Source organism: Symphodus melops (assembly GCF_947650265.1).
Source record: "Symphodus melops genome assembly, chromosome: 12".
Classification (NCBI taxonomy): domain Eukaryota; kingdom Metazoa; phylum Chordata; class Actinopteri; order Labriformes; family Labridae; genus Symphodus; species Symphodus melops.
Genome location: NC_136702.1, coordinates 3,765,439 through 3,791,601, shown reverse-complemented (window position 1 = coordinate 3,791,601; position 26,163 = coordinate 3,765,439). Strand labels below are relative to the sequence as shown.

Here is a 26,163-nt window from a genome sequence, read left to right as displayed (position 1 = left end):
GAACTAAACGTTTCAGGGACTTCTCCTGAAGGAACTTAAAGGTTCCTGTGGCCCACGGCTGTCTGTGTTGTAGATTCTGGGTCTGTGTTTCTCTGTCTTATGTAAGGAGTGTTTTTATGAAGTCGCCGCCCCTGTCTTCATGGAAATCATGATCACTGCATCACAAGGTCTATTTAATTTCTGTTCTGCAGCTTCCAATTGAATCAACAATAATCTGCAATCGAGGAGAGTTTGCCAAGTTGTCATGAGATTTTCTGTTTTCAAAGCATCAGCAAACAAAAAGAAAAAAAAAACGTTTCATCCTCCTCACTGAAACTGCATAACACTGTTTTATTTAATCTGCCCACGAGGTCTGTTGAGATTTCCTTTTGTTGGTCTGTGAATACTTTTTAGGAGTTAACTTTTGATCATGTAAAAATGAGTCTCAACTCTGAAACTAATTCTAGACGAGTTGATTTGCGTTGCAAATAAATGAAAATCTCTCTCTATATCCATATATCTATATATAATCTCTCTATCAATATCTTTGAACTGCTTATCTATTAAGTTGTGTTGTCAATAGTTTAGCTGAGTCTCATTTCATCTACTAAAGAATTATGGAGTAGTTGTGTATGGTTTCAAAACATCCAGTTTTCTTTATTAAGTCCAAAATGCAGTCCTTTGAAATCCTTTATTTTTATGTATTAAACATTTATTTTATCAGGACAATATTCTCGTTGAGATTTTTCAAAGACTGCAGCATAAACGTTTCAGACAGAGAACAAAGAAATATTACATAAGGTCATAGGCTTAAATTAGAGAAACAAAGACACAGCCTTCAAATGATCCTTTATCCTGGTTTAAAATATTTCAGGCACACTAAATGTTCTGGTGGTAACGTATGTGTGTGTGTGTGTGTGTGTGTGTGTGTGTGTGTGTGTGTGTGTGTGGTAGGGGATGGTGTGTTACCTGATCAAAGGCCTGGTCTATGCTGTCCTGCAGGTGTTCAGTGAAGCGGTCATTGACGTCGATGAGCTCCTGGACGTTACCGAACACCACGGTGAGCTGCTCGGCTGTCAGCAGCCCGGCGCTCTGCATGGGGCAGTAGAACTCCTCTTTGATGATCCGCAGGTCCTCGCCGTAGCTGGATTCTGTGTTCAGAAACTCCAGGATGGCTTCCTTTCTCTCCGTCCGCAGTTTAGAGCAGCGTTCGCACATGCGCTCTCCTCGCTCTTTGGAGGCCCCGTCCCTCAGTCCGCAGTCTGGACAGGGTCTCTGCGCCTCCCAGGCTCTGAGGGAGGCAGACGGTCTCTTCCAGGTGCGGGACAGACCTGGGCCAATGCCACTGTCCACCCGTTCCACATCGGCCCCCCTTGTTCTGCGGTGACGGCGAGGCTCGCTGTCCTCCTCCTCCCGCTCATCACTGAGGCCGACCACTCCGCTGTCAGCGCTCAGGCTGCTGATGGTGCTCCAGCGATGCTGCCCGGACCGGGTCACACCCAGACCTGCCTGGCGCTCCTCTCCAGGGGGCTCAGAGCGCCCACGAATGGCTGCTGGAGCTGGAGAGAGGGGGGGTGAAGGAGGTCAGGTTCATTAGTGCTCATGATGTTTATGGATTTACTCTCTACAGGCCTTGTTATTCACACTGCAAGGCAGGACACACACACACACACACACAAATACACACAATCAGCAGTAATACCAGGCTCCCGAGTTAACGCCCGTTTAATCTGGACTAATGATTACTTGTCATGTCAAAATGAAGAAACTATTATAGATATCATCCCTCTCCAATAATTAGATCCCTAACCCTAAACCCGAGGTCTAACCTTTGTCCATGTTCACGTCAATCCAATGCTGTGTGTGTGTGTGTGTGTGTGTGTGTGTGTGTGTGTGTGTTATTCAAACACAGAGATTGCATTAGTTTTAAAAGCTGTAATTAAAAATAAGCTTTAAATGTTGGATCATTGGGAAAATCCTACAGTGATTTTTTTTTAATGTTAAAACCTCTATATTGTTTTTTTGTGACACTGAGTAAAAAAACATTTTCTGTCACTATCGCTTTTATCCAGTGGAAACAGCAACAAGGTCAACATTAGCATATGCCATATTGAGTGACATTCTGTGGCCAGCATCCAGCGTCAAAGAGCTTCTGTTGACAGGGAGGACCACCGTATTAGCAGGGGATCTATTTGTGTGTGTGTGTGTGTGTGTGTGTGTGTGTGTTGGGGTGTTGAGGGGTGAAGCAAAGACAAAAGGATTACAAAAAAAAAAGACATGAAAAGAAGTGCAACAAGAGATATGAATCTATGACAACTGAAGTTCTGAATGACCTTTAAAAAAAAAAAAGACTCTAAAATGCTGAGAATAGCTGGAAGTTTTATTTAAATTGAGGAGGATTCACCTTCCCTGATGAGGTGAGGGAGGGGTAATGAGGACAGGGAGTTCTGTAATTACATTTACTCAAATTACATTTAGGAACAGAGTGGGCTGCATGGAGGTCTGCACAGGAAGGAAACATCCAATCAGAGCATGTTTGTTTGAAATATCTTGTTTAGAAGTCCCACGCTGTAATACAGTAGAAGTTAAATTAATTAGTTTTGTGGCTCTAATAAAATCTTAGTTTCTGATAAAAATCTTGATTATGTCATGAAGTGATGTCATCAAGGTTATCTCAGCATGAATTTTAGTGATGGTATTATGTGTATTATGTATTATGATAAGTATAATGTGTTGTGACCTGCAGGTGTGAAGGCTTGTGGCTGCTAAGGAAGCTGCAGAGGCAAAACGATGACAGGGAGTTGGATTATGGGAAATGTAGGACTGAGTGTTCATAGAGCTCCGTCTGAAATAGAGACATTTTGGTTTAAAGTTTAAAGGTTCTGTGCTGCCTTAGTTACTTTAGTCTGTGTCATATATTTGTTAAATATCATTCATTTGTATTATTTGTTGTACTGGACTTTTTTTTACTGCACTCTACTGTTATGAGGTGTTGCAAAGAAAATTCATAATTTGAACTAGAGGTCACACTCAAGGGCAAATGTTTCAGGCCTTACTCATCTCCAAATATGTGGAACTGTTCATCACTCCATCAGACCAACACAAATGGTGTTTTATGTATGCAGGGTTATTTTATAATCGTTGGGTGCTTCATTCTTCTTCTTTTTTTTGTGCCTAGTTGACAAAGGATTCAATATTCTTTACTTTGAGTTGCTTGAATGTGCGACCACATTTTGACACATCTCAAGAATCATATGATGTCACATTGATGGCGTGACACATTGAGGTAACGTAGTTACAGTGACTATGGATCAATTTAAATGTTTGAGTCATCCTGATATCTGATCGGGATTTAAGCTTCATTACCCGTCAGCATAATGTTCAATAGATTTAGATAACGATTTTAATCTATTCGCAGATTAAACATTTAATAAAGAGAATTTTATAATCACAAATTATAAAGATCTGGAGCTTTTTGTACAGTTTGTTCACTTCATGTATTTCAGTAAAAACATAAAATTGTGTGGCTTCGGTTTTATTTTGATTTGCTTAAAAGTTACTTCACTGTTTGTATCGTTGTTATGCAGAAAACATGCCAATAACTGTGACACAGCTTTCTGTAATGTGTCATGCACTCACCACTGTCTCGGTCTCTGTCGCGGTCTCGGCGATGGCCATGGAGTCTGGCGGCGGCAGCGATCTTCATCTCCAGCTGTTTGCGCTTCGAGGCGTCTGCTGGCATGGGGTCGCTGTAGTGAGGCCGGAGACGACACTCGCGCTGAGCCCTCACCGTCTCAGCCAGCTCATAGGCTGCGTCCGAGCTGGAGCGCCTGCAGCCCAGACCAGTGTGCTGCCGGTTGGAAGGACACGCGTGTCAATCAAAACGGTCAAGTTGCTATGGCAACAGATGGAAAAGGGCACAACGCTAGGAGCACATCAGGTGAGAATGATGACATGAGAGAGATCAGAGCTTGTGTGTGCCGCTATGTGAGGAATTTTTTTTGTGTGCGATGTGACAGTGCGTTCGCTGTCATGACATCATTACATAACAAATCTCGGTTATCTCTCTGATCCCAGCCTGCAGAACTGCCAAGAATCCAAATTTCATACCGAGAAGCAGCACTAATCGTCTGCCAAGTCTTGTGACAGACGCTAAACGCAACAAGACCACGCATCCAAAAAATGTGCTCTGATCTGATCTCAAAACCGTCCAGCCTTGAAGATGAAAGGCGTCACACCAGCGACAATTTTAAAGCGTCTCCTTGTTTTTTCTGGAATTAAAGGAGGAATTCCCCCGAAAAGCTGCAGCATCCTGCACAGACAAACAATCCTCACGTGGCTTTTCAAATCCTTTTAGGGTCTATGAAGCCCCTGAGAGGCGACCTGAGATAGAAGGTTCAAAGGTCTTCCCTTTGACATGCGTATCCTCTCCCCTGAGACATCACCTGCAATCAATGCATTTCATGGTATTGGTTTTACATCAATGATTAGCTCCCCAAATGTTGACTGAGCTCTGTCAGCTATCAGCTAATAGTCATGACTGAAAGACAAGAAAGGCTCCCATCCCTTTCTAACGGAGAACAACATGATATACAGCTTGCAGCTATCAGCTTAAATGAAGGAGAATAATTCATGTCCAGCTGGAGTATCAAATGCAGCTCTTTCTTTGGGAATGCAGATGCAGGCTCCATTATGAATTCAGAGCAGAAGAATTTAAGAAACGCGAGACGGAAAAAAAAACGCACCTCGACATCTGCTCTCTAAACTACCTGCAGCCTCGTAGCATGCGAGCAAGACTCCATGTCGGTCTGCTTCTCCTGTTCTGCAGATGCACAGAGGAGAACGCACAATGCTAGCTGCAGCTGAGGCGAAGAGGAGCCATGCAGAGAAAGAGAAGGAGGCAAGGAAGGAAGAAAGCGCTGAGTTACCAGCATCCAGCTGCTGATCCTCTTTTTACTGCATCGTCAGGCGTCGAGCTGTCGCTGGAAGACAGAGCGCTGCATTGCTCCTGTCTCACCAAATACCTCTGCATCAGGATGTGCCAGTGATGTGCAGCTGTATGTGTGTGTGTGTGTGTGTGTATGTGTGTCGCAGTCCCCTTACTGGTTCCATTCATCTTTGAATACTAATAGATGACTGTGTTTCTGCTCCCGAGGATGCAACAATAAATGTTTGCGTGCAGAAGTGAGACATGACGACACATTTAGGATGCTGAAAAGAGTAAAAGGAATAATAAAAAGGGTCCTTACGCATTCTGCTGCTTCCTCTCCTCCTGCAGGCGTCTCGTCGCCAGCCTCAGCTTCGCAGGCCGTTGCCGACGTTGCCATGGCAACGGCGGAGGGCTGACAGTCAGTCGAGGGGGCGGTGATGTCACAGCCTCCGTCCCGGTCAGCTGACAGCCTGACGGGGGCCTCGGCGGAGATCTCTGCACTGCAGCTGGTACAGAGGAGAGCGAGGGGACGGAGAGGATGGCAGAGGGAAAAGGGAGGGAAAAGAAATGAGGAAGAGGAGGAGAGAAAAAGGTGAAGGGAGGGAGGAAACAGGATGCGTTGGAATGGTACAGAGAGGAAGTGAAGAAGAAAGAGGGAAAAAAAACAATAAAAAGGAGAGGGTTGAAATTGTAATTCTGGCAGAGCTCTTGTATCTGTTCAACATCTCAATCATTCATTCTTCCCTCTCCAGCTCACATGCTTCCTTCCTCTATCCTCCCCGCCCACCCTTCACCCTTCTCTTCCATCATCCCTCTAAACCCCCCAAACCCCCAAATCAATGCCTCTCTTCTCATTCTCACCCCCCTCCCGATAAGACAGCAATTAGACCCATCAGCGGACATTAACACCTGAACCCCGGGACCACAGGGACACTGCCGGCTCACACACACACACACATTCTTTTCCTTCATTCCTTTGTCTGTCAGCTGGGGATCCATTCTTGCAGCACACAGCAGGCGGCATGCGATCTGACACACCTTCACAGAAGCACACATGCGGAGTCACACACATTGTACCACTACACGAAATCTGCACTAGACCGAAATGCACAAATCCACGAACACAGCCACAGATGCATGCCTGCAGGGAGCTGTGCGTGCATTTATTAGTGCGTGAAACAAACACACAGTGGATAAAAGAAGTCGAAGAAATAGGTGTTGCCTTCGGATAGAGACGCTCAACATGAAGCGCAATCCTTCCCTCTGTTTCTCTACTTTCACTGGGCTTCGCTGTTCTGTAAACAGTCCGACAATTTTTCAGATATTTTCCAAAAGAGAAAAGGCTCAAGAGAGCAGTAGATCAGTTTAAACGACTAAAAGATTCAATCATCAAATGAGGTCAAATATGAGCTTATCTCGCTCTAAAACTTTTTACATTATGTGATGAAGTCATCTAAAGAAAGAGCAGATCATCATTGTTCTTTATCGTTAAAACAAGAAGACAGTGGAAAAACTGATGAGCCCGTGTCATCCAAAGAGACTGACATCCGGTGTTTTCACACACACATTATTTTAAAGAGACACACACACACACACACACACAAAAATGGGATATAATTGTGGAAACCTTCGTTAGTGCTGCGAGTGCTACTTCCTGCATTTACATAGATTACTCGCATTATAGGTAAGCAGTTCAATCACAGCTGCTTGTAAAGCTTCCTTACTGTACATTACAACAGAGTAAAGCAACCTATAAAAACATCCCTCTTCTCTCCTCTTGAACGTAGAAGCTTGAAAAAAGCGATGATTTTAGTGAGTAAATCAAAGTTGCATGTAATGAAGTTGTTTTCTCATTGCGTGTCGTGTACTCATATTGATTAGTGTAGCTTCAAAGTAATGCACACATGGTTTTTATTTTGCTGACAGATATAATTAACCACAGGAACTACCAAGTATGCAACGTTTATTGATTTTTTTTTTTTTTTTTTTTTAAACGCCGGTGAGCTTCACAGTCCAGCGGGCAGAAGTATGAAACCTAATAACTCTGCAAAAGAAGAAAAAAAAAAAAACACCTTAGGAACAGCAAGATAGAGATAATTATATTTTTCACAAATTAAACTTGCTGGTGGTTCTTTATGGGCTCAGCAGGTTTCATAAGCCGAGGGGTCAAAGCCCGTAATCGAGTCTCAACATCGTCTGCCTCTCAGAATGAAAGAAAGAAAGGCTGTAAATGCCAGAAATATTGACTTTTTCTTTCAAAGGCGTGTTTGTTTATGAGGGAGGGAGGGGGTTTGTCTCAGGAGCAGGAGGGGGTTATGTTCTGATCAGAGCGTTGCTACATGGTTTTTAGCCAAGAGCAGCAGCAGCTATAAATACATTACAGATACTGTGAAGTTGCCTCCTGAGTGTGAACGTAAGGCTGCTTTTTCCATCATTGTTTCACTGTCACTGCTGTGGCTACTTTACACATTTGGAGTTTTTTTATTGCCTATTTTGTTGTTGTCTAGAGCTGTGAAAACCTGAGATAGATTTTTTTCCCAACTACTGACCAGATGATTATGTCAGTGTCAGGCAGAGATTGACTATCTGTATCGGCTTATTTTATCACAGACGTGTGCCAATATCACTGGATTTATTTACATGTCAAGTATAATTTAATTTGAGTTTCTTTTTTTTGCGCTTGCAGTTCATCACTAGAGGGTGCTATATAAGGATAAGGATAATCTTTATTGATCCCCCAATGGGGGAAATTTGGGTGTCACAACAGCAAAAAACAGTAAAAACAGGGAATATAAACAGCATCAATAGCAAAAAAGAAAAAAAAGAACAGCTATGAGCCAGTTTACATGAATTAAATAAGGGGGATAAAAAAGACTTAAATAAAACACTATGTACATTTTCGCTCGTGGAAAGACAGGAATTAAAACACACACAGTGTGTAACATTAATTATAATGATATAAATGATATAGATTACAACAAGCATTATCACTACAAAATGTATCAGCCAATGTATTGGAATCAGATTATAGATTTTTATGATATCGTCATCGGCACCAACAATCTCATATAATAAAATCTCATATCGGTCGGGCCCTAGTAAAAACAGTACAGGAGACATGACATGAAAAAAGACAGTCATGATTCGATGGAGAGAACAACCTGCAGAGCGTATGAGAGGATGTAAAGAATTCATTCTGCACTTGAAACTTGCGGGATGTTTAAATCATCACTCCGGCCTGCCCGCAAAGTCTGGTGAAAAATGTTGTCTGTTTGCGTTGACACGTGCAGCTCAACTAAAAAATGTTCAGGAGTTTTGTATTCTTGTAAACTCTGAATGGAAAACCTCTTATCAGAGCACAGAACCAAAGCTCAGAATATCTTTTTTTTTTGGCAGACCATGAGTCCAAAACCCATCCTGTATGTATTAAATCTAAATGTATTCCAGAAGCAGGAACCGCAGCATTTCTGTCAATCCACTTCTCTCCAGTCCCACTTTAACCTCTGCTTTGGTACAGTATGCAATTCACTTCAACGTTAGCCTGTAAAGTATCCTCAAATATCCTGAGGCGACTTAACAAGAAGTCTCATTATTCTAATGCTTCTTACATAACGCTGTCTCCCTCCTCGGCCAGTAAAACGGCTGAACTGTCTCAGCATCCCTCTCATGCTCCGTGGCACTTTTAACACACACGCTTTAATCATATTAAACCGGAAAAACCTGTCAGTGTCGACTGTTTTGTATAACACATGTAATTAAATCCAACAAACAAAGCCATCACAGCCGATCAAAGGTGTCCAAGTGTCCAAATGAAGCTGAGGTGAAAAGCCAGATTTAATTAACACAGGTTTGAAGCATCCAATCAGTTTCCCCCGTCTGACAAGCTGTCATTAAAAGCCTCTCCTTCACAGTATGAGCTGTCACATTGTGGATGATGTATAGGAAGTAATAACCTGCAGCTTAATCTATCAGGAAACACTGTATGTGATAGATCACCGCTCAACAACGGCACGCTTTGATTCGGAAATGAGCCCGGCAGTCGTCTTCATAGACGCGTATATATCACTGCATATATTTATTACTGTGTGTGTGCATCTAATAGAGACAAATAAAACATGTTAGAGGAGGAGGACGCGTGCCTCGCTCTTCATCACGCTACACAGAACACCTTTACTGCAGAAGACGTAACATAGAGTCCTATCAAAGTCTCCCTGTTGTAATAAGATGAATATTACTCCAGTAACACACCGCCGCTGTCTACAAGGAGCGCCATGCAACTTCAGCAGCGTGAAACACTTAAACAAAGAGACTTACTGGTAGAAGTCAAACACCTCAGGGTGGAGAGATCACACAGAATACCGTCATGTTTCATTAATTAAATCTCCAAGTATTAAAAGATTCACAGAGCCTCCAGACTCTTTTAAATCACGTACGCAGAGCGCTGCGCTCAGGGTGCTTTCTCAACATTAAACATTCAGCTGGAATAAACAATGCTGAATGTGAGCTTCAGGCTCTGCCGCTGGGTTCGGAGAGAGGATCGCAGGAAAGCTGAACGATAAGTTGCCTAATCGATAGGGAGACAATCGACCATGATGGTTTGTAATCAATCGGTCTGAAAGCCAAATGCTAAATGCTCTCTGATTCTAGCATCTTGTGTGACTATATTACTTGAGTCTGATTTACAAAGTTAAAAACTGAAAACATTAAAAGGGATAATCTGTGACTTTCAGTGAAGCTGTTCAGTCGTTGTTGTTCTTTAGCGTCAAAGCTGTCTCTTTAGCACTCTGCTTTCCCTCCTCACGCTCCCCTCCGGTTTCTAAACTTTATCGCTTAATATCTGAAGCAACAACAGTCAAGTAAATTTTATTCAGCAGCTGAAACATTCAACCCCTTCGTTATGTTGTGATTCAAACTGTACAAATATCTCATAGCAGTGTCTTACAATTAAAGTGGGAAACGTCAGCGAAGCCTCATAGAGCAGCATGCATGGCTTTAAGTCTCCTTTTAGTGTTTATCAGATAAAAGAAGCAATTTCAAGACAGTTTTATCTCCACTCTCATAAATTGAAAAAAATAACCTTTAGTTGCAGCCAAGAGTGCAGCTCTGCACTTTCACACTCACTGTAGCCCACACACACACACACACACACGTGCAAACACACACACACACACACAGACACACACGCACACACAGCAGTTCTTCTTCTGCTGCCTTCATACAGCTTCAGACATCCATCATCCTATCCAGCAGTGAAGACAAAGAAGCGACAGTCAGTGGCAGGCAGAGAGAGATACTGACTATATCTCCTATCTATCACAATCCACAGCCTTCGGAGAGGGGGGGGGGGGGGGGTTCAGCTGGCCTTATCAAGCAGCTCCTCTGTGCTCAGAGTCTAATATTTACATTGCAAGGAGCCCTGGACCCACTTGTCACCACAGAGCTGTAAAACACACCCTGGTCTTGTTTGTCCTTGATCTGAATGAACCAGGATGGGGTGAAAACTGCTTTTATTTTCGCCAGCAGCTGACAGTGAGAGACAGGGGAGCGCCAGCAGGTCTGTGGGGACGCTGCCAGTCTTCCAGTCTGACATGCTTCATGCCAACCCACCCGCCCACAGGCTCGTCTGAAGAGCCAACACTGTTAGCTCCGGCAGCTGTTAGCACAATAACTGAGATAAATCGATAACACAACAACACGTTAAGGCTTAAACAGATGGACTCGCACACACAAACAGATACAACACACTATCTGGGCCAAACACACACATTAAAGTGTGTTCAAACACCACCGGTAAACACACACACACACACACACACCTCTGTGGAGGGAAACTGCTGCAGGGCTCACATGTGATGTGAACTACAGAATCTAATTTCACAATTTAAAGGATTAACTGGATTAAAAAAATATCACGCTAATTGGTAAAACACTGGTCTCAGAAGTACTGAGCAGCACACGCAGAACAAGAAATAATTCATGGAACATTTGTTCTCATTTACGTTGCATAGAGCTCTTTTTGTTCTTTCTCAGCTGGTGAACAATAAGTGCATGAGCAGATGTGTGCAGGTAGTTAGATAGATACTGACATGCGATTGGTGTAACCGTACCAGTGATAGTAAAGCTCAAGGGTCATAACACGTGTTAAAACATTTCTGTGAAGTCAGCTGTGTTGAATTAAGTTCAGCGTGTGTTACTGGGAAGAATTTCAGAAACAGAAATGAAATGCAGTGAAGCTTGTGCAGAGAGTAACACTGACACAGTCTGCTAATGTTAGCACTGCTAGCATGTGTGCTACAACTGAAGGCAGCAGCCATATGGTCGATGAAGGTGACTGTTTTTAAAGCCCAGCAGACGTTATGATAGATATTTTTCTGCACACAGCAGCAAACATCCAGAGTATGTGCTACTCTTCTCCAGCTGACACCAGCTTTCTTATGGACAATGAGCTAAAACGAACTTTTCAAAGTTAGCATGTTACAGGCTAGCTTCAAGCTCGATAAAGACTTTTATTTCATGTTTCTCTGGAACAGCGAGGCATGTTAAACCAAAGTACTTTGCCCCAAATATTTAGCCGTCGGTTGTTTTTAAGGACAGCAGTTTGGTAACTTAGAAGTTACATTTTTTTGTGCACCGTCTCTCTCTCTCTCTCTCTCTCTCTCTCTATTTAATCATTTTATTCTGATTTTGAATTCAATGATTCTACAGACTTAAAGCTCTACACTGCAGCTCCCCCGTACACCTCTTTGAAGTCCAGTCTGTATTTGTTGTAGCTGTAAGATGTTTCTCCTACGTTCAGCCGATGCACGCTGAAATGCCAGAGGATGACACTACTCAGACAACAAACTCCTGCTCCTGACACTAAGATGTGATCCCTACAAGCTAATTCAGACTTTAGCTGCATTGTCCATAATCCCCCATTTTTGCTGTCTAGGCTCTTCCTCTGCTCACTCAATGCCAGCTCTGCCCTGCACTCTTTCTTTCAGCCCCACCACCAACCCAGATCCACCTGTAGGCGGAATGATCACTCCTTAAATTTCTGCTTTCAAGATGCATCTGTGAGGAGTAATGAGGTCGGGTGCAAAACACAAAGGATGTTCTTCTGCTGCAATAAATATTTGACATTTTCTAAAATGTGAGTAGTCTGATTGAACTAACCTTTTCTTGATGAGGTCCAATGCTGAGCCGATGAGTCCATCCTTCATCTTATATATCTTGGCTCCATAGCTGGACAGGTCTGTCCCCTCGAGAAGGAGAGCTGGGCAGCAGCTGGAGGGACGTTCCCAGTTTTCCCTGCAGGGCGGGAAGGGAACTGATCCAGCTGGTTCCAAACTGCTCCTCCGCCGCCGGGTGCTCCCATCTTCTCCCACCGCAGCTACGAGGGCTTTCTCCTGGGCTGAGCTGGCCAGTGTCTGCAGAGGGGGGCGTGGAGCGGGAACAGTGCGGATGGGAGAGTATGTGCTGGTAACAGAGGTGGAGGTAGGAGCTGCGCTGATGTTACACGGAGGGCTTTCTGAGGAGGTGACACCACTGCTCCCTGTCCTTTCATCTTTGCACATTTCTCCCTCCACCCTCTCGGAGTCTTTCCCGTTTTTTCCACTTGAGCTCGACTCAAGGATTGTCTGATCAGAAGGAGGTATTTTACAGTCTAATGTTCCTGATTCTTTTTGCAAATCTGCCTCAGGTTTTCTAGACACCCCCTCCCTCTGCCTCATCCTCTTAAACTCCTCGAAGGTCGGGATATGAAGGCGCCCCATGGGAGGTCTGCAGTGCTCAGATGCAGAATTGGATCTGCTCCTGTTATTTGCAATGTTGTCCGTTGTGTATGATGTTGTCACCCCCTTTGGGCTGGACGCGGAGTTCTGGAGAGCCAGGTTTGGGCTGCTGTTCTGCCGTCGGAGCTGTAAGCGCCTCAGGACCTCCTGCTTGATGTCCTCGTGGTTTGTGATGCGCATTGTGCACAGTGGCCTTGGCCCGGCGTGTGAGTTTACTTGATGTGCACCCTCCCTATCGTTGGGTGACATTTGAGGTCGCAGAGGAAGAGGTTTCAGAGGTTCAACTGAAGACCTCGCACTCTGCAGGCGGAGTTTCTCCCTCAGGCCCTTCCTCGCGTCCCATTCGTCAACGCCGCCTGGAAACAGCAGCTGAGGGAAGATCGGTAGATCCTTCCTTTGTAGTCCATGTCGAGGATAAAAGGCCAGGCTCTCAGGGTTTGGTACCAGTCCATGGGCCCCAACCAGGGATCCATCTTGGGATCCCCCGCACCATTGGCTAGTAGAGGTGTAGCGTAAAATAAACTCACTGTCCATGCTCCTGTAGGGGGCAGCACTGAATCCATACAGTCCAGAATCAGCCACATTGTTCCAGTTCAGATTCTCCATACTCCTGTAAGGTCTGCCGCCATTGTTTGCTGTGTGGCCACAGGATCCAGGAACCAAACCCTGACCCGGCCCCGCAGCCAGAGGGCCCTGCCTGCTGGAGCAGTACCTCAGGCCCAGGTTAGTGAGCAGGGTGCTGCTGTTGCACCGGGCCATGAGCGGGAAGGGAGGCCCCTGGACGCCCGGGTAGTGAGAGACGCCGGGTCTTTGTCGGGGGAAGGAGTTCAAGGGGTCGGGAGACAGGGGGAGGTTGGCGATGCAGGGCTCCATGTCAATGAGGAGGTGGAGTGGAGAGGCACAGCCAGCAGGAGAGCCGGCGGAGGCTGCGACGGAGGAGGTGCAGGGGTAGTCACATGGCGGTGGAGGCTTCACGTCCGGCATGGCTGCGAGCTGAGCGAGTGGCCCTCAGACATCAAGTCAGCAGGTATGAAGATGAGCAGCCTGCAGAGACAAAGAGAGAGAGAGCATGATGATATGATCAGAGACACAGACTCTCATTAGGACAACCACCTGAGCCAGCAGACGGTCCCTTTGTGTAATTTATCATACGCACATCATGTGTGCAGAAAAACTGTGAACTCTTATCATTCCACTAATAACACCATCAAGTGTTCAACTTGACCTCTTATAGCCTGAATTTTGCTTTTCAACGACAACTTGTCAATTTTCTTTACAGCTTTATTGTTTCCTGCTCTCCTCGCTGAGATTATTTTACTTTAAATCTGAAAAGCAGAACAGCCGAGCGTTTCAACTGTTTTAGGTTGAGCTGTGAAGTCTGCTTTATTTAAAGCTCCTGTGCTGAGTAGGCTGGTTTTGAGTTTGACGAGCAAAAAAGAGCATCAGTGAGTAGACAGATTATTTGAATGTAGTTACTTTAAGCTCTTCAAGCTGTTTGACAAAACAGCCTGTAAATTTACATTTTCAAGGTTAAAGATTCACAAGGAGCGACATGTTGGACTGTTAAAAGAAACCGTGATATATACTATACACACAAAAACACTGAAATAAAGCACCCACAGTGTCATGCTCTCATATTATACCTATACTGTGTATACTGTGTGGACATTTACAGAGACACATTTAAATCATGATTCTGGTTTCTATGTTGAGAGTTATTAACTTAACCTTTTTTTTTTACAAATGTTAAACTGATTTAAATCTAAAAAAGAGAAAACATTGTTTTGCTATCATGAGCTGGGAAAATATTCAATATAACTCTCAGTGGAATCCCATTATGACGATAAGATCATATCATGTTGTTGTTTCATAACAAAACAACAAAAAAACAAAACCCAGCTGACTGAATTAATGGACTCAAATAAATCTCAATAAAATGGAAAAAAATGAAATCCTAAAATGCTCCCCTCAAAAGGAAGTTGAGAATGTCCCAGGAAATCATTCGTGCCTGCAGCCGATCAGGCCCAGATCGACGACAACGTGACTGAAAAGGAAGGGACAGAGACTGGCAATGAAAAACGGCGCAGGTGTTATGTGTTTGGCACGTAGGCAGGGAGCTCACTGTCATGACCATCAGATCATGGATGACAAGTCCCTGCTGTCACTCTAAAGCCTTGATTACTTAATGTAAAAATAAATAAATACTGGCTTTGTATTATTGCATCCATTTAATTGAGGGTGCAGAAATGTAAAATGAGGGTGCCATGCAACCTGATGGAAACCTCGTACAGCCAAGTTGGCTGCCATCAAACTCTCAGAGTAAGACCTTTAATTCACTTGCCTCCCTTCATGATTTATTATTTAATAACCTTTTTACTGAGGCACAAATCTGTACTTAGTTACACCGTTACACATTTAGGAACACAGTATGCAGTATATTCAGATTTTTTACAGCTACATTTCTCATGTGTACCTTTTGCTTTATTTCTTCCAATGAATCCAATTTATTTCTTGTGTTGACACTTTTTTGCTCATTTTCTTATTTTGTGTATATTCTGTGTTGGAGCTACTTTAACGAGCTCATTTCCTCACTGAGCATTTATGTCTTTATTTCCGTTCGGAGTTCGAAAACATTTTCCCCACTGAATATTTGTCTATGTGTTTCTCTTAATCACATAGTAATGATGTCATACTGATTGATTGAAAGCCCTTCTGTAATAATCACAGATAATAATAAGCTAACATCTTATATCACTGACTCCTCATTCCACACCTTGTCACTGGCTTTGGCCATGTGATGGAGATTTGTTCGAGGTCTCCAGCCACAGGGACGACAGCTTGGTTCACTTACATATTGGAATATTGGATAACTGTGACGGCAGAGACAGTGCCTCTGAAGCGTGGTTCCTTCACCAGAATAATCACATTCATTTGAAATAAATGGCTCCCTGTCTACTCCCTCAGGCTTTCCTCTCTCTCTCTCTTTCTCTCTGCAGAAAGAATAATAATAAAGGGATTATTGGCCTGCTTGTCAGGCTATTAAAACATGAGATTGAGAAGAGGATACAGAGAGACAGACAGTGCAGGAGCGAGAACATACAAAGAGGAGAGAGCGGCGAGAAGAGACGAAGATGAGTCCGAAAAGGGAGGAAATGAGTGTGACGCTGAGAGGAAGCTGTAAGCCGAGGGGACAGAAGTGAAGATAACTGCTCGGCTGTCCACTGGCGGCCCGCTTTGCTCGCTCCTTCTGACTAATCAGACAGCAGTTGTAGATTAGCTGAGAGCTGAGAGACGGTGCCGGTTGAACCGCAGCTCCTTCTCTCCCTCTGTAATGAGCACAACAGCACGTCGACGGCTTGTCATCTGTTTCTCGTGTTCCGTCTACATCGCAGTCAGCGGAGCGGGGTTACAGCTGTGATTATGATTATGAAACAGCGACTCAGAGGGCTCATCCCTGATGCATTATGTGAATAATAAAACCCAAATCATCTCTCGGCTCTTACGCCGCCTAATGCCGAAGCACGAACGGGCCGCCGCGCTTCTCTGCAGCTTTGCAGTAATAGATTTATCTCCATTCCTCGCATGCTTGGAGGTGAGCAAGGCTTCGATCAGAGTTCATCAGTGACCTCAATCAGAACAAGCACAGGCTGTTTTTTTTTTTGTTTTTTTTTTTATCAAATTGAATTTGTTTTCTGTTTATTAAATGAAAGCGCTTCAAAACAGAAAAACAGAGGAAATTGATCAGTTGATCTAAAGCGACTTGGTTCAAGACGGAGGACTGAGGCTGAGACGTCAATGCAAATGGATTCCTGGAAACGTCAATTCATAAAGAACAGCCTTCAAGGAAAAAATGAAACCATGAAGTGCGTCATCCTCAACTCTGTCCTCACGACGTTTCCTGTCTCTCTTCAGCTGTCCTTTCCAATAATGAAAAAAATGTCTCAAAAATAAAACACGGGAAAAAAAAAAAAAACATAGTACGCCAACCTGTTGGTTGTGCAAGAGGAAGAGTTCAGCAAAGCCAGTAACATGCATCCTCGCGTCACCATGACGATGGCAAACATGTATGAACCAGATTGTGTTTTGATCCACTCAGAATCTGACATGAATATAATTTGCTTGTGATTTGCTGCTGGACTCTTTTCTTTTTCTTTCAGACCACCTTCAGATTTATGAGGAGGACTTCATGTGAAACCAGCTCGGCTCTCGGCCTCTGCATTCGTTCCCAAATGTTCTTATTATCTTGTTTGGCAGACAAAAATATGTGTGCATGTTGATAAGGAGGGAAAATTGCTGATATGTGGAATTTGTGTTTAATTAGCTGGAGCGCGTGTCTGAATATCAGACAGCATGCTGCTCAGCATGCCTGTGCCTCGCTCGCTCTCTCTCGCTCTCTCTCTCTCTCTCTGGTTGACTTACTGCCAGAATAAAGGCTCTCTGGAGGGCCGCACTCTCTCCGCGCTCTCTGTCACTGGAGCTAACTGAGGAATAACTCATCCCTACCCGCAGGACAGTAAATCAGCCACCATGTCCCAGCATGCTCGGAGGCTGGTTCCTCCAGATATGAATGGTGGAGTGCGTGAAGAGGACAGGCTCCCAAAGTGGATGTAAATCATTGATGTGATCAGATTCACTGTCACTCTATTCTATATTTAATACACCTACAAACACCCTCTTAAACCATCTATCTGCTGTATCATCGAGTCCTTCAATCTTCAATTATGTGGCTAAAAATGTGCCGACATATTGTGCACTGTCTTTGGCTGGACAGTTTTCAAGGCAGCATTGCTCATTGCTGTCTCTCTCTTATCATGAAACCAAAATAAATCTCAGTGAGCGTCACCCTTTCACTGCTGAGGTTCGCCTTAAAAACTCACTCACAAAACCTGCAAATGTTTCTGTTCTTTGGTAGCATTTCCATGAATTATTTCAGATCTCTTGCCGTAATGCTGCTCTGTTACTGTGTAATCTGTCAGTGCATGAGAACATCTCGGTGTTGTTGGTGAGTCAGTGCCTGTTTTGCTATCGGCTTATCTCCGCTCCTCTCTGACTGGGCTGAGGTTACCTAACAGTCAGCATCGTGTTGCAGAGATCAGGTTTGAAAACGAGTCCTCGCGTTGCAGCCCGCAGTTCCTGCAGCAGCCGGCAGCGTGCGGTCTGATCTTCTGAAACGTACCCCATTTTAATCAAAGCCTCTGCGCTGCTCCTCTCCTCGTACAGGTCATTGGCTCAGATCCCAGAGTGCCGGGCCTCCTCTTCCTCACTCTCCTCTCAGTTCACGATGTCTGTCTGGAGTTTCCACGGAGCCAGACAGACGTGGCCGCGAGCTACGAGTAACGACAGAAAAAGAAGAAGCAAAGAGCACATCAATCAAAGGGCTCCTTTTTCTAAAAATAACAACAAGAGATGATCGCTCTGCCAAAAGCTGCTTCTGCTTTCCAGCCTGCGAGAGAAGGAGAGACACACCGAGACTGCGGGCTTGAATTGCAGATGTACCCTGATACTGTAAAACAAACCGTGTCCTCCTTTTACAGATTGAATTAGATGTTAAGTCAATTACATAATTAGTGTTTCTCTGTCGGCAGAGAGATTACAACAGAGACTCAAACAACAAGTGCAAGCGTGGAAAACAGCCAGCGGATCATTATGCAACGTCATTATTCAAGTATTCCATCATTCCACATTAAATGCTACTTATCGTTTAAATCAACAGCAGTCCTTACCTTCATCATGAGAAATGATGACGATATTTAATCAACAGTTCATGGTGTTGCTTCAACACGCAAAGAGCCCTAAAGAGGATTAGTTTTAATATCCTATATGTATACTGTACATAATCCTATATGATGCAACTGCATGCATCAAATAAGCAATAAATGGAAAAAAAAGGACTCTGATTGGACAGCTGGTCTGTATATATATATATATACACTGTATATATGCAATGAGAAAGAAAACACATATCCTGCACCTCCTGCAAAAAAAACAATAAAAAAAAAAGTTAACAAAAAGCAAAAATGAAATTTGACCCAACAACTTATCGTGAAATGAAATAAATGAAACAACATAACTAAATCAAATCTGGAGCACTTGTAGTATTGTGATTTCAATAAATAAACAGATAAATATACTTGGTTGAAATATAAAAAATAAAAGTTGTAAATGAACGAAGGAATGAGACAGCAACATGGACAAACGTAACAGCAAAAAACAGCTAAACAAGTTCAGTGAGATTGATCCGTACGTCTTCCTCTAAAAAACACTGAAGGCAAGTTCAGACGACGGATTAAAACTCAGCATTAACTTTGAGTTTTTTTATGCAAATTTAAACAGCGAGGAAAATAATCCAAGAAGAGACATGAAGGACAAATTCCAGGCATAACTACTCAGCAGACATGAATGTAATGTAGGTCAACACGCCCGAAATTAAAACAAAAGAGTCTGAAATGTGCATCACAGAAACGACTCACACGCAGCTCTGCGGGAATAATGAACAAACAAAAAGACCCCCCACCTCGTCTGCAAACACGGCCGCACCACCAAACTCTGCATCCACCACTTCAGCATCTTCAGCAACACGATGACAAAACCGAATGTTGTCATTCTAAGCTCAGATCATATGGCCTGTGACGTAAACACCCACAATCTCCCCTCCCCTCCTCTCTCTTCCCCTCCTCTCCTCTCCCCTCCCCTCCTCCCCTCCTCTCCCCTCCTCCCCTCTCCCCTCCTCTCCTCCTCTCTCTTCCCCTCCTCTCTTCTCTCCTCCTCTCTCTTCCCCTCTTCTCCTCTCTCCTCCCCTCTCCTCCTCTTGCCTCTTCTCCCCTCCCCTCCTCACCTCTCCTCTCTCCTCCCCTCCTCTCCTCTCTCTTCCCCTCCTCTCCTCTCTCCTCCTGTTGCCTCCTCTCTCCTCCCCTCCTCCCTCCCTGTGGGATTTTGGGAGTGCTGTGGCTGCAGCCTCCACAGCTTTGACAAGTGACTGTCACTTAGAAATGAGCCCCCCCCTCCTCCAGACGCCCCTCCATCCCAAGCGTGCTGAATGATTGACGTCTCGCTTCCCTTGGACCCTGCCTCGGTTTCCCATGAAGAATCCTGCTTTTTTTCTCTGCAGAACTTCTATCCTCCTCACTTTTGTTGGTGACCAGATATGTTGATGCAAAAGCGATTGTGAAAGACTTTGAATTAGCTCAGTTCAGCATCTTCAGCCCCACTTATTTTTGCACACTGGGAGGCTTCTCGCTCTTCCAGCACACAAAATAACCTCGCTCTGACAATCCCACTGAAACCGATAGGCTTTACAAAGAGGGAATGAGAAATTGGATATCTGCTCTGACTGAAGTGACCCATTTATTTATTTTATTTTTTCTCTCTTTTTATCCGGCGAGCGTTTAAATCACTGAGTCAATTCCCTGCCGTTCCGGGCTGTTTCAGTCATCCTCTCCTCATGGGTGCTTCACATCCTCCTAAACTATGCAGAAGTGTTTCTCAGCACACTGCCTTATTACTGCTGTGAGGGTGTGTGTGTGTGTGTGTGTGTGTGTGTGTGTGTGTGTGTGTGTGTGTGTGTGTGTGTGTGTGTCAGACTAAATGTGTTTCGGATCTTAGGCGGTGGTAGAAGAGGTGATAATAACGTGCTCCATGGTTTTTGACACCTTCAGTGCTCCCTACAGACTCACGCCTCCGTCTGCCTGGTCCAGCTGTGGTGTGTATTAGTGTGTGTGTGTGTGTGTGTGTGTGTGTGTGTGTGTGTGTGTGTGTGTGTAAGAGGTGGAGGAGAGAGAGCGAGACTTACACTCGCTCTGCGTTTAGTCGTATCACTTCATCTTCAAAAATATCTTTTGCTCCTCAGCCTATAAGCTCTGCTCTTTTTGTTTCTTCACTCTGTACATTTTCTTGGATTACAGACAGAAGCGACTCTCACACCAGCTCTCATCAGCATCATGTCTGACAGCCAACGCTCACTCCTCTCTCCATTGTTTCTGCTCCCTCTCTTCTCCCTTAAAGGCGACTAAGTTTGTTGACTTTCATTGACAAACACTCAGCGGGACAACAAAAGTGAGTGCCGTTAAATGGGGCCCCCTTAGAGAGGTTTCCTACTGTCATTGCCTCAGGGGCCCCCTGCTGGTTTGGGGCCACAAACAGTTAGCGGCCTTGCCTGTTGACAAGCAGCGCCTCTGATTACAGATCATTTGAATGTTGCTGGAATGATGCATTCACGTGCACTCGTACAAATCGTAAAAAAAAAGGAATCCCCTGATCTTAACTGCGCTTTTTATTCCACATGAAGCTGATTTTCAGCCGACACCAAAAATCTGATTTCAGAGCTCAGATTTCACCAAAACAAAACGACAACAACATACACACAGCGAACACCGTCCTAAAGAGGTGTCACTTAAAGGAATACGCTGAACACTTTTAATTACACGACAACCAATCGTTCAATATGACAGCTTGACCAAGTATACAGTCTGATCACAGCCCTGAGGGATTCTCCACTTTCAACAACCGGCCCAGTTTCAGTTCACATCCATCACTGTTCAATCAGGAATGCTGGCAGCCAAGATGGAGGAAGAGGGATGTACTGTATATTTGTCAGCGGACCCTTCAAATGACAGTCGAGAAAACGAGTTGAGGAAGACTTTCCCTGATGATGATGTCACTCTCTCCTGAAGTAGTAAAGAAAGATGAAAAGAAAACAGATGTTCAAAGCGACCTCCAGCTGTTGCTGAATGCACAGTCACACCCGTCAGAGTCGAAGCAGACAAACTGGACGTGTTTGTGCCACATGGAACGTTTTCATCCTGGTGACATGATGCTCACAAGAACGGGAACGGGAACATGTCCAGGAAGTGTTTTAACGGCAACACTATGACGTCACAGTGAAATGAAGTTTTGACCTTTGAGGATGTCACCACTCCATCATATTTTACATATATGTATCAAATCGTCCCTCCTCATGGTCGGGGGTGCAGAATTGAGGTTGATAGCAACTGATTATTTATCCAAATAATCCTCAATTGCGTGGTGTCAATGCGATTATTTTAGCGCTCCCATTTGAGTCGGAGCCTCCCTGATTCCTAATCTTAATATCAAACACATTTCCAGATCGGACCGCCTCTGATGGACTACCTGACAGGAGAGTTGCTCGATGTTTGATTGGTGCTTTGTAAACAAACTTGCCCCGTCGTATCTGGACTCAACAGGATGCAATCAGGTGTAAGTATTTGAAAAGTTTAGCCGACGACTTTGATAGGATTCATGAGAACGCGTTCGACCATTTCATCCTGACCTCTGTCGGGCAGCTCGATGGTTAAATATTAAACACTTTCTGTGTCCACGTCCCCGCCACAGCGAGCTGTGACTCAGCAGGTGTCTGCAGCTCCAGTCCTGCGTGAGGGTGAAATGCAGGCTAACATTAGCACAGCTGGACGACACAGCAGGCGAGTGACAGAGCTCACAGTAGGGACAAAGACTCAGACACCCTGACATCACTGGTGTCCTATTGCTCAGACAAATACATCTTTATTTTTATGCTAACTTCCATTTTTGCCCTTTTTTACACTCCAGCTCTTCATTTTTTCTTCAGCTTTTTTTTTTGCACCTTTTAGCTACAATTGTATTTTTATGCATTGCAAATGCCGTGCTCTTTTACAACTGGTGGGGTGTGTGTCTGTGCTTGAGTGCACACACACACACACACACACACACACTGTGTTGTCCACTCTACAGGAGCCTGCTGTCCGCTCATGCTGTGCCGGCATGTTGTCTGGACTCCAACACAACTCGAACGACGACTGCTGTGATATTTCACTTTGCTCGACAGCATGTCTGCAGTCACAGGCCACCAGCGAACAATGAAAAACAGTTGACTGGTTTCTCTGTAGTGAGCCCCTGAAGGAGCAATAACAAGAGTCTGTAACAACAGTGACTTACTGTGTCTGAGGGAGCACAGAGTGTGAATGGGAGGCAGTCAGATGGAAAGGTGATGAGACGGCTCAGAACTCACAAAGTCAAAGTCGACATTCAACGCAACGTTCACTGCCTCCGTTCAAATCTGACAATGTAGCTTTTACTGTTAAATGTTCAAGCTGGACAACCACCCGATCCATTCCTCAATAATCAACTCGTAGATCTCACATGATCACTACACGATAAGCTGCAGCGATGGATTTAAGAAGTCTTCGTGCTCCCTCGGGTTTGATTTCAGGTCGGGGAAAAAAAAATGGACAGACGCTTGACAATTGACTCTCATATAACGCGTTCAGGTGAGAATGTGTAACAGGTGACAGGTAACCTGGCAACCCAAACAGACATGGCAACATGTATCAGTCCTGTCATCCCAAATGGTTTCTTGTCGTTCTAAAAAACTCTAAAAGATGGTGACGGCCAAAATGTGCAACTCAAATCTACAACATGGTGGTTGAGAAATCTCTGCGTCAAAATCTTCTATGCACACTACAGGTCTAATAACAACCTCTTACTGTATCTTATAGATTTAGATGAAAACAAATCTCAAATCTCTCTCTTATGTATCGTGCAGTTTAACACCTTTAATCTTCCTCTCTGATGGCTCACCTCTTCGCCTGCCTCTCAGTGTGTGAGTCATCTGTTAATCCAGGAGTAAGCATCATTATCTCAGTGAAAGTCTATCCTCGTAAAGCTGGGCTCAGGCTACTTCTATTGATCGGGACGCTTATCTGCAGTATTTTACACAAGAAAACCCGACCGCCATTATCATTATAGATTCCTGCACAGGAGCAGGATGTGTGATGGGAAGAAAAGTCCCCGACTTGGAAACAACAACGTAACAATGCGGTTTTCCACTCACATCCTCCTGCAACGATATGATCCAAATGTCTGTATTTAAGGTGCCAAACTTTAAATGTAAGCTTTTGAACTTGGCATAAACGGCAAGATAAATATCCAAAGCTAAATTTGTAGTTCTTGCTATTGCTTCATATATTAAAATAATCAATCATGTGGCTAAAAGAGAAACGTTTGTTTTTTGTGTGTGAGGATGCAAATAAAGGAGGAGGCTGGAGGATGAAATCAGAGAAGGGAGGAGAAAGTAACTGGTGAAAAAGGTTGAAGAGTGTTCGACACGGTAAGCTGTGTTTGCTTTAAAAGTCTTGGTTACTGGTTTTCACGATGCAAACTTTATCCAGCAACAGATTTTTTTGGAGGAACTTCTGTTTTTTAATGTCAGGACCAGCGTCTTCACAAAACGCTAAACCCCCTGAGGTCCCCGTCGTACAATAACAACTGCTTCACGGCAGCTACGGGAACTTTCAAGGGACATAACACATGACTGCAAAGGACACGCAGGGCAGCTCACTCCAAAAATGTCAGGGCTTTTGTGTATGTGTGAAGACAGCACTTTATATCTGCTGAACAGAAACAGATCTCCCTTTAGAACATTTTACACTTTTGAAATCAATAAATAATATTAAAACAATCTAAATCTAAAACTGAACTGTGAGCCGAAAACCTCGATCTCAATCTGTATATTTTCTCACTGCAATGACTCAAATGCCTGAGGTTGGAATTAAGCCTTTCCCAATTTTAAGCTCAATTTTGAATACAGCATTAACCCAGAAGAAGAGGGCGGTCTGAAGCAGGGAAAAGGTTGTAAACAAAAAAAAAAAAAAAAAAAAAAGGGTTCCTATTTTTACTTGTTACAAAAATGCTGAAGATGTTCTTCAAAGGCAACATTCAGCATTATCATATTCCCCTCTTACACACACTCCCTCATGCACACACACACCGACACATAACCCCCCTCCTCACTGTAAGCCATCAGCCAGTGAAATGTGGGTTAATGAGGGACCACCCAGGGGCATTGTCAGCTACACCTACAGAACCAGTCTCATCAGAGCAAGGGGAGGTGGGGAAGCTGGCGAGGGGAGGCGCGGAGACTCCGAGCATGGGCAACTTCAAAGCTGGAAGTGTGGAAGAGAGCAGTTAATGAGAGCGAATGAGTGTGAGGTACAAGTCTCATGGGGATGAACAGAGTTGTACAGTAGAAATGTTTCACTGTAGCAGCCTGAGCTCTGCAGGAATCTGAAGCTGCAGCGAGGGAGATAAAGGAAGTCGTTTTTACACTGTCTGTCTGTGTGTTGAGTTGTAGCATGGGAACTATAAAAATGTAGGTTATTTAGACAGATACACACTGGGTGTACATGATGGTAATTTAAAGTACAAAATAATGAAATAAAAATGTATTTTTAAAAGTAATACAAACGTCGACATGGCCTAAATAACATGCTGCATTGTTTAAAGTCAGAATGGACACATCCATAACTTTACCAATAACTTCATCAAACCCCTCAAGTCTAGGTTTTATCGCTGAAAGAGTGTGAACGTATACATTTTGAAATGCTATCATGAAGTGCTAAACAGAAAGCATAATGTTTTTTCCTGCGATCTTCCAAACAACGTTTGAGTTTTTTTCTGTTTTTAAACCAAGCAGCAACCAATGCTGAAACATTAAGCCGATGCAGAAGTGCAAAAAAAAAAAAAAAAAGAGCAGTTCCTCAAGTGAGCGTCTCAGAAGTGCTCCAAAGAGCAAGGAAGCTCCAAAAGCACCCATGTTGGGATTTCTGTTTCGCCAGAAATAAACTTGTTTTCAGCTTTAGTCCAAATCGTTAATTTCTTTTTTAAACATTTCACCGGGGGGGTGAATAGTTTTGTAACGTATCTGCTTTGATGATATTATATAAGTAAAAAAAGTAATAACTAAGCAACTCTTAGCCTGTTGCTAGGTAGGACAGAGCTGCCATCATTGGGCTTCAAAATGCCTCTGCAGAAACCAATGGGTGACACCACCGACACCACGTCCATGTTTTATACAGTCTATATTTGAATGTCTATTGGAGACATTTGGATTCATGTAAATAAAGATCCTCATGAAGTGTCGAACTTCTGATCAGTCGGATCAAACCATAGAGATGCGTCATATTTTGCCTTCAAAACAACCGAGGAAGGAAACGAATCCCAAACTTTGGCGAGAGCTCGAGCTTAAATCTTTTTTGGAGGGCGTGCTCTCAACGAAAACATGAAAGTTGTTTACAGGAAAACTCTGCAGGGCGCTTCTAAACTTCACTAGTTACGTCTGTGTCTCGAGAGGTATCGGAAACTTGAAGGAGAAAACACAAGCGGACCGAGCTGGCGGGTGTTCGATCCTGATGTTTACTTCCATCTTTAAGGAGCAACACATCAGATATTCAGTAGATTTACAGGTTGTCTGTTTAAACAGCTCAAACAAGTGGCTTCTCCAGCCTGCACTGCCGTGAGTCCTCCTGTGGTTGCGGATACATTTTTACAGACAGCAGAGAGCAAACTCTTCTGCATGAGGTTTTCCATTAAGAGCACAGCAGACATTCATAGAGGACAAAAGAGGGAGTGTTCCTCCATCCAGAGACGGTTCAAAGGACTCAAATCATGCAAATGACGGCCGCAGCTCCCATGTGATACGAGGCCGTGTAA

At 44.0% G+C, this 26,163-nt stretch overlaps 1 protein-coding gene across 4 annotated transcripts in view; it reads right to left on the bottom strand.

Moving 5' to 3' along the window:
* Nucleotides 1-26,163, bottom strand: part of arhgef49 (Rho guanine nucleotide exchange factor 49) — a 54,710-nt gene that overhangs the window by 4,417 nt on the left and 24,130 nt on the right. For 2 of the 4 annotated variants that reach the window (XM_079357109.1, XM_079357107.1), the window contains exons 2-6: nucleotides 17,858-18,008; nucleotides 12,065-13,725; nucleotides 5,229-5,415; nucleotides 3,619-3,829; nucleotides 949-1,538 (exon numbers count right to left, since the gene is read on the bottom strand). In XM_079357109.1, the coding sequence (XP_079213235.1) occupies nucleotides 949-1,538; nucleotides 3,619-3,829; nucleotides 5,229-5,415; nucleotides 12,065-13,665 (2,589 nt within the window). In that variant the 5' untranslated portion in view covers nucleotides 13,666-13,725; nucleotides 17,858-18,008. Of the gene's footprint in view, nucleotides 1-948; nucleotides 1,539-3,618; nucleotides 3,830-5,228; nucleotides 5,416-12,064; nucleotides 13,726-17,857; nucleotides 18,009-19,151; nucleotides 19,176-19,195; nucleotides 19,283-26,163 lie in introns of those variants that run through there. The other 2 variants (XM_079357108.1, XM_079357110.1) reach the window with 2 other exon arrangements.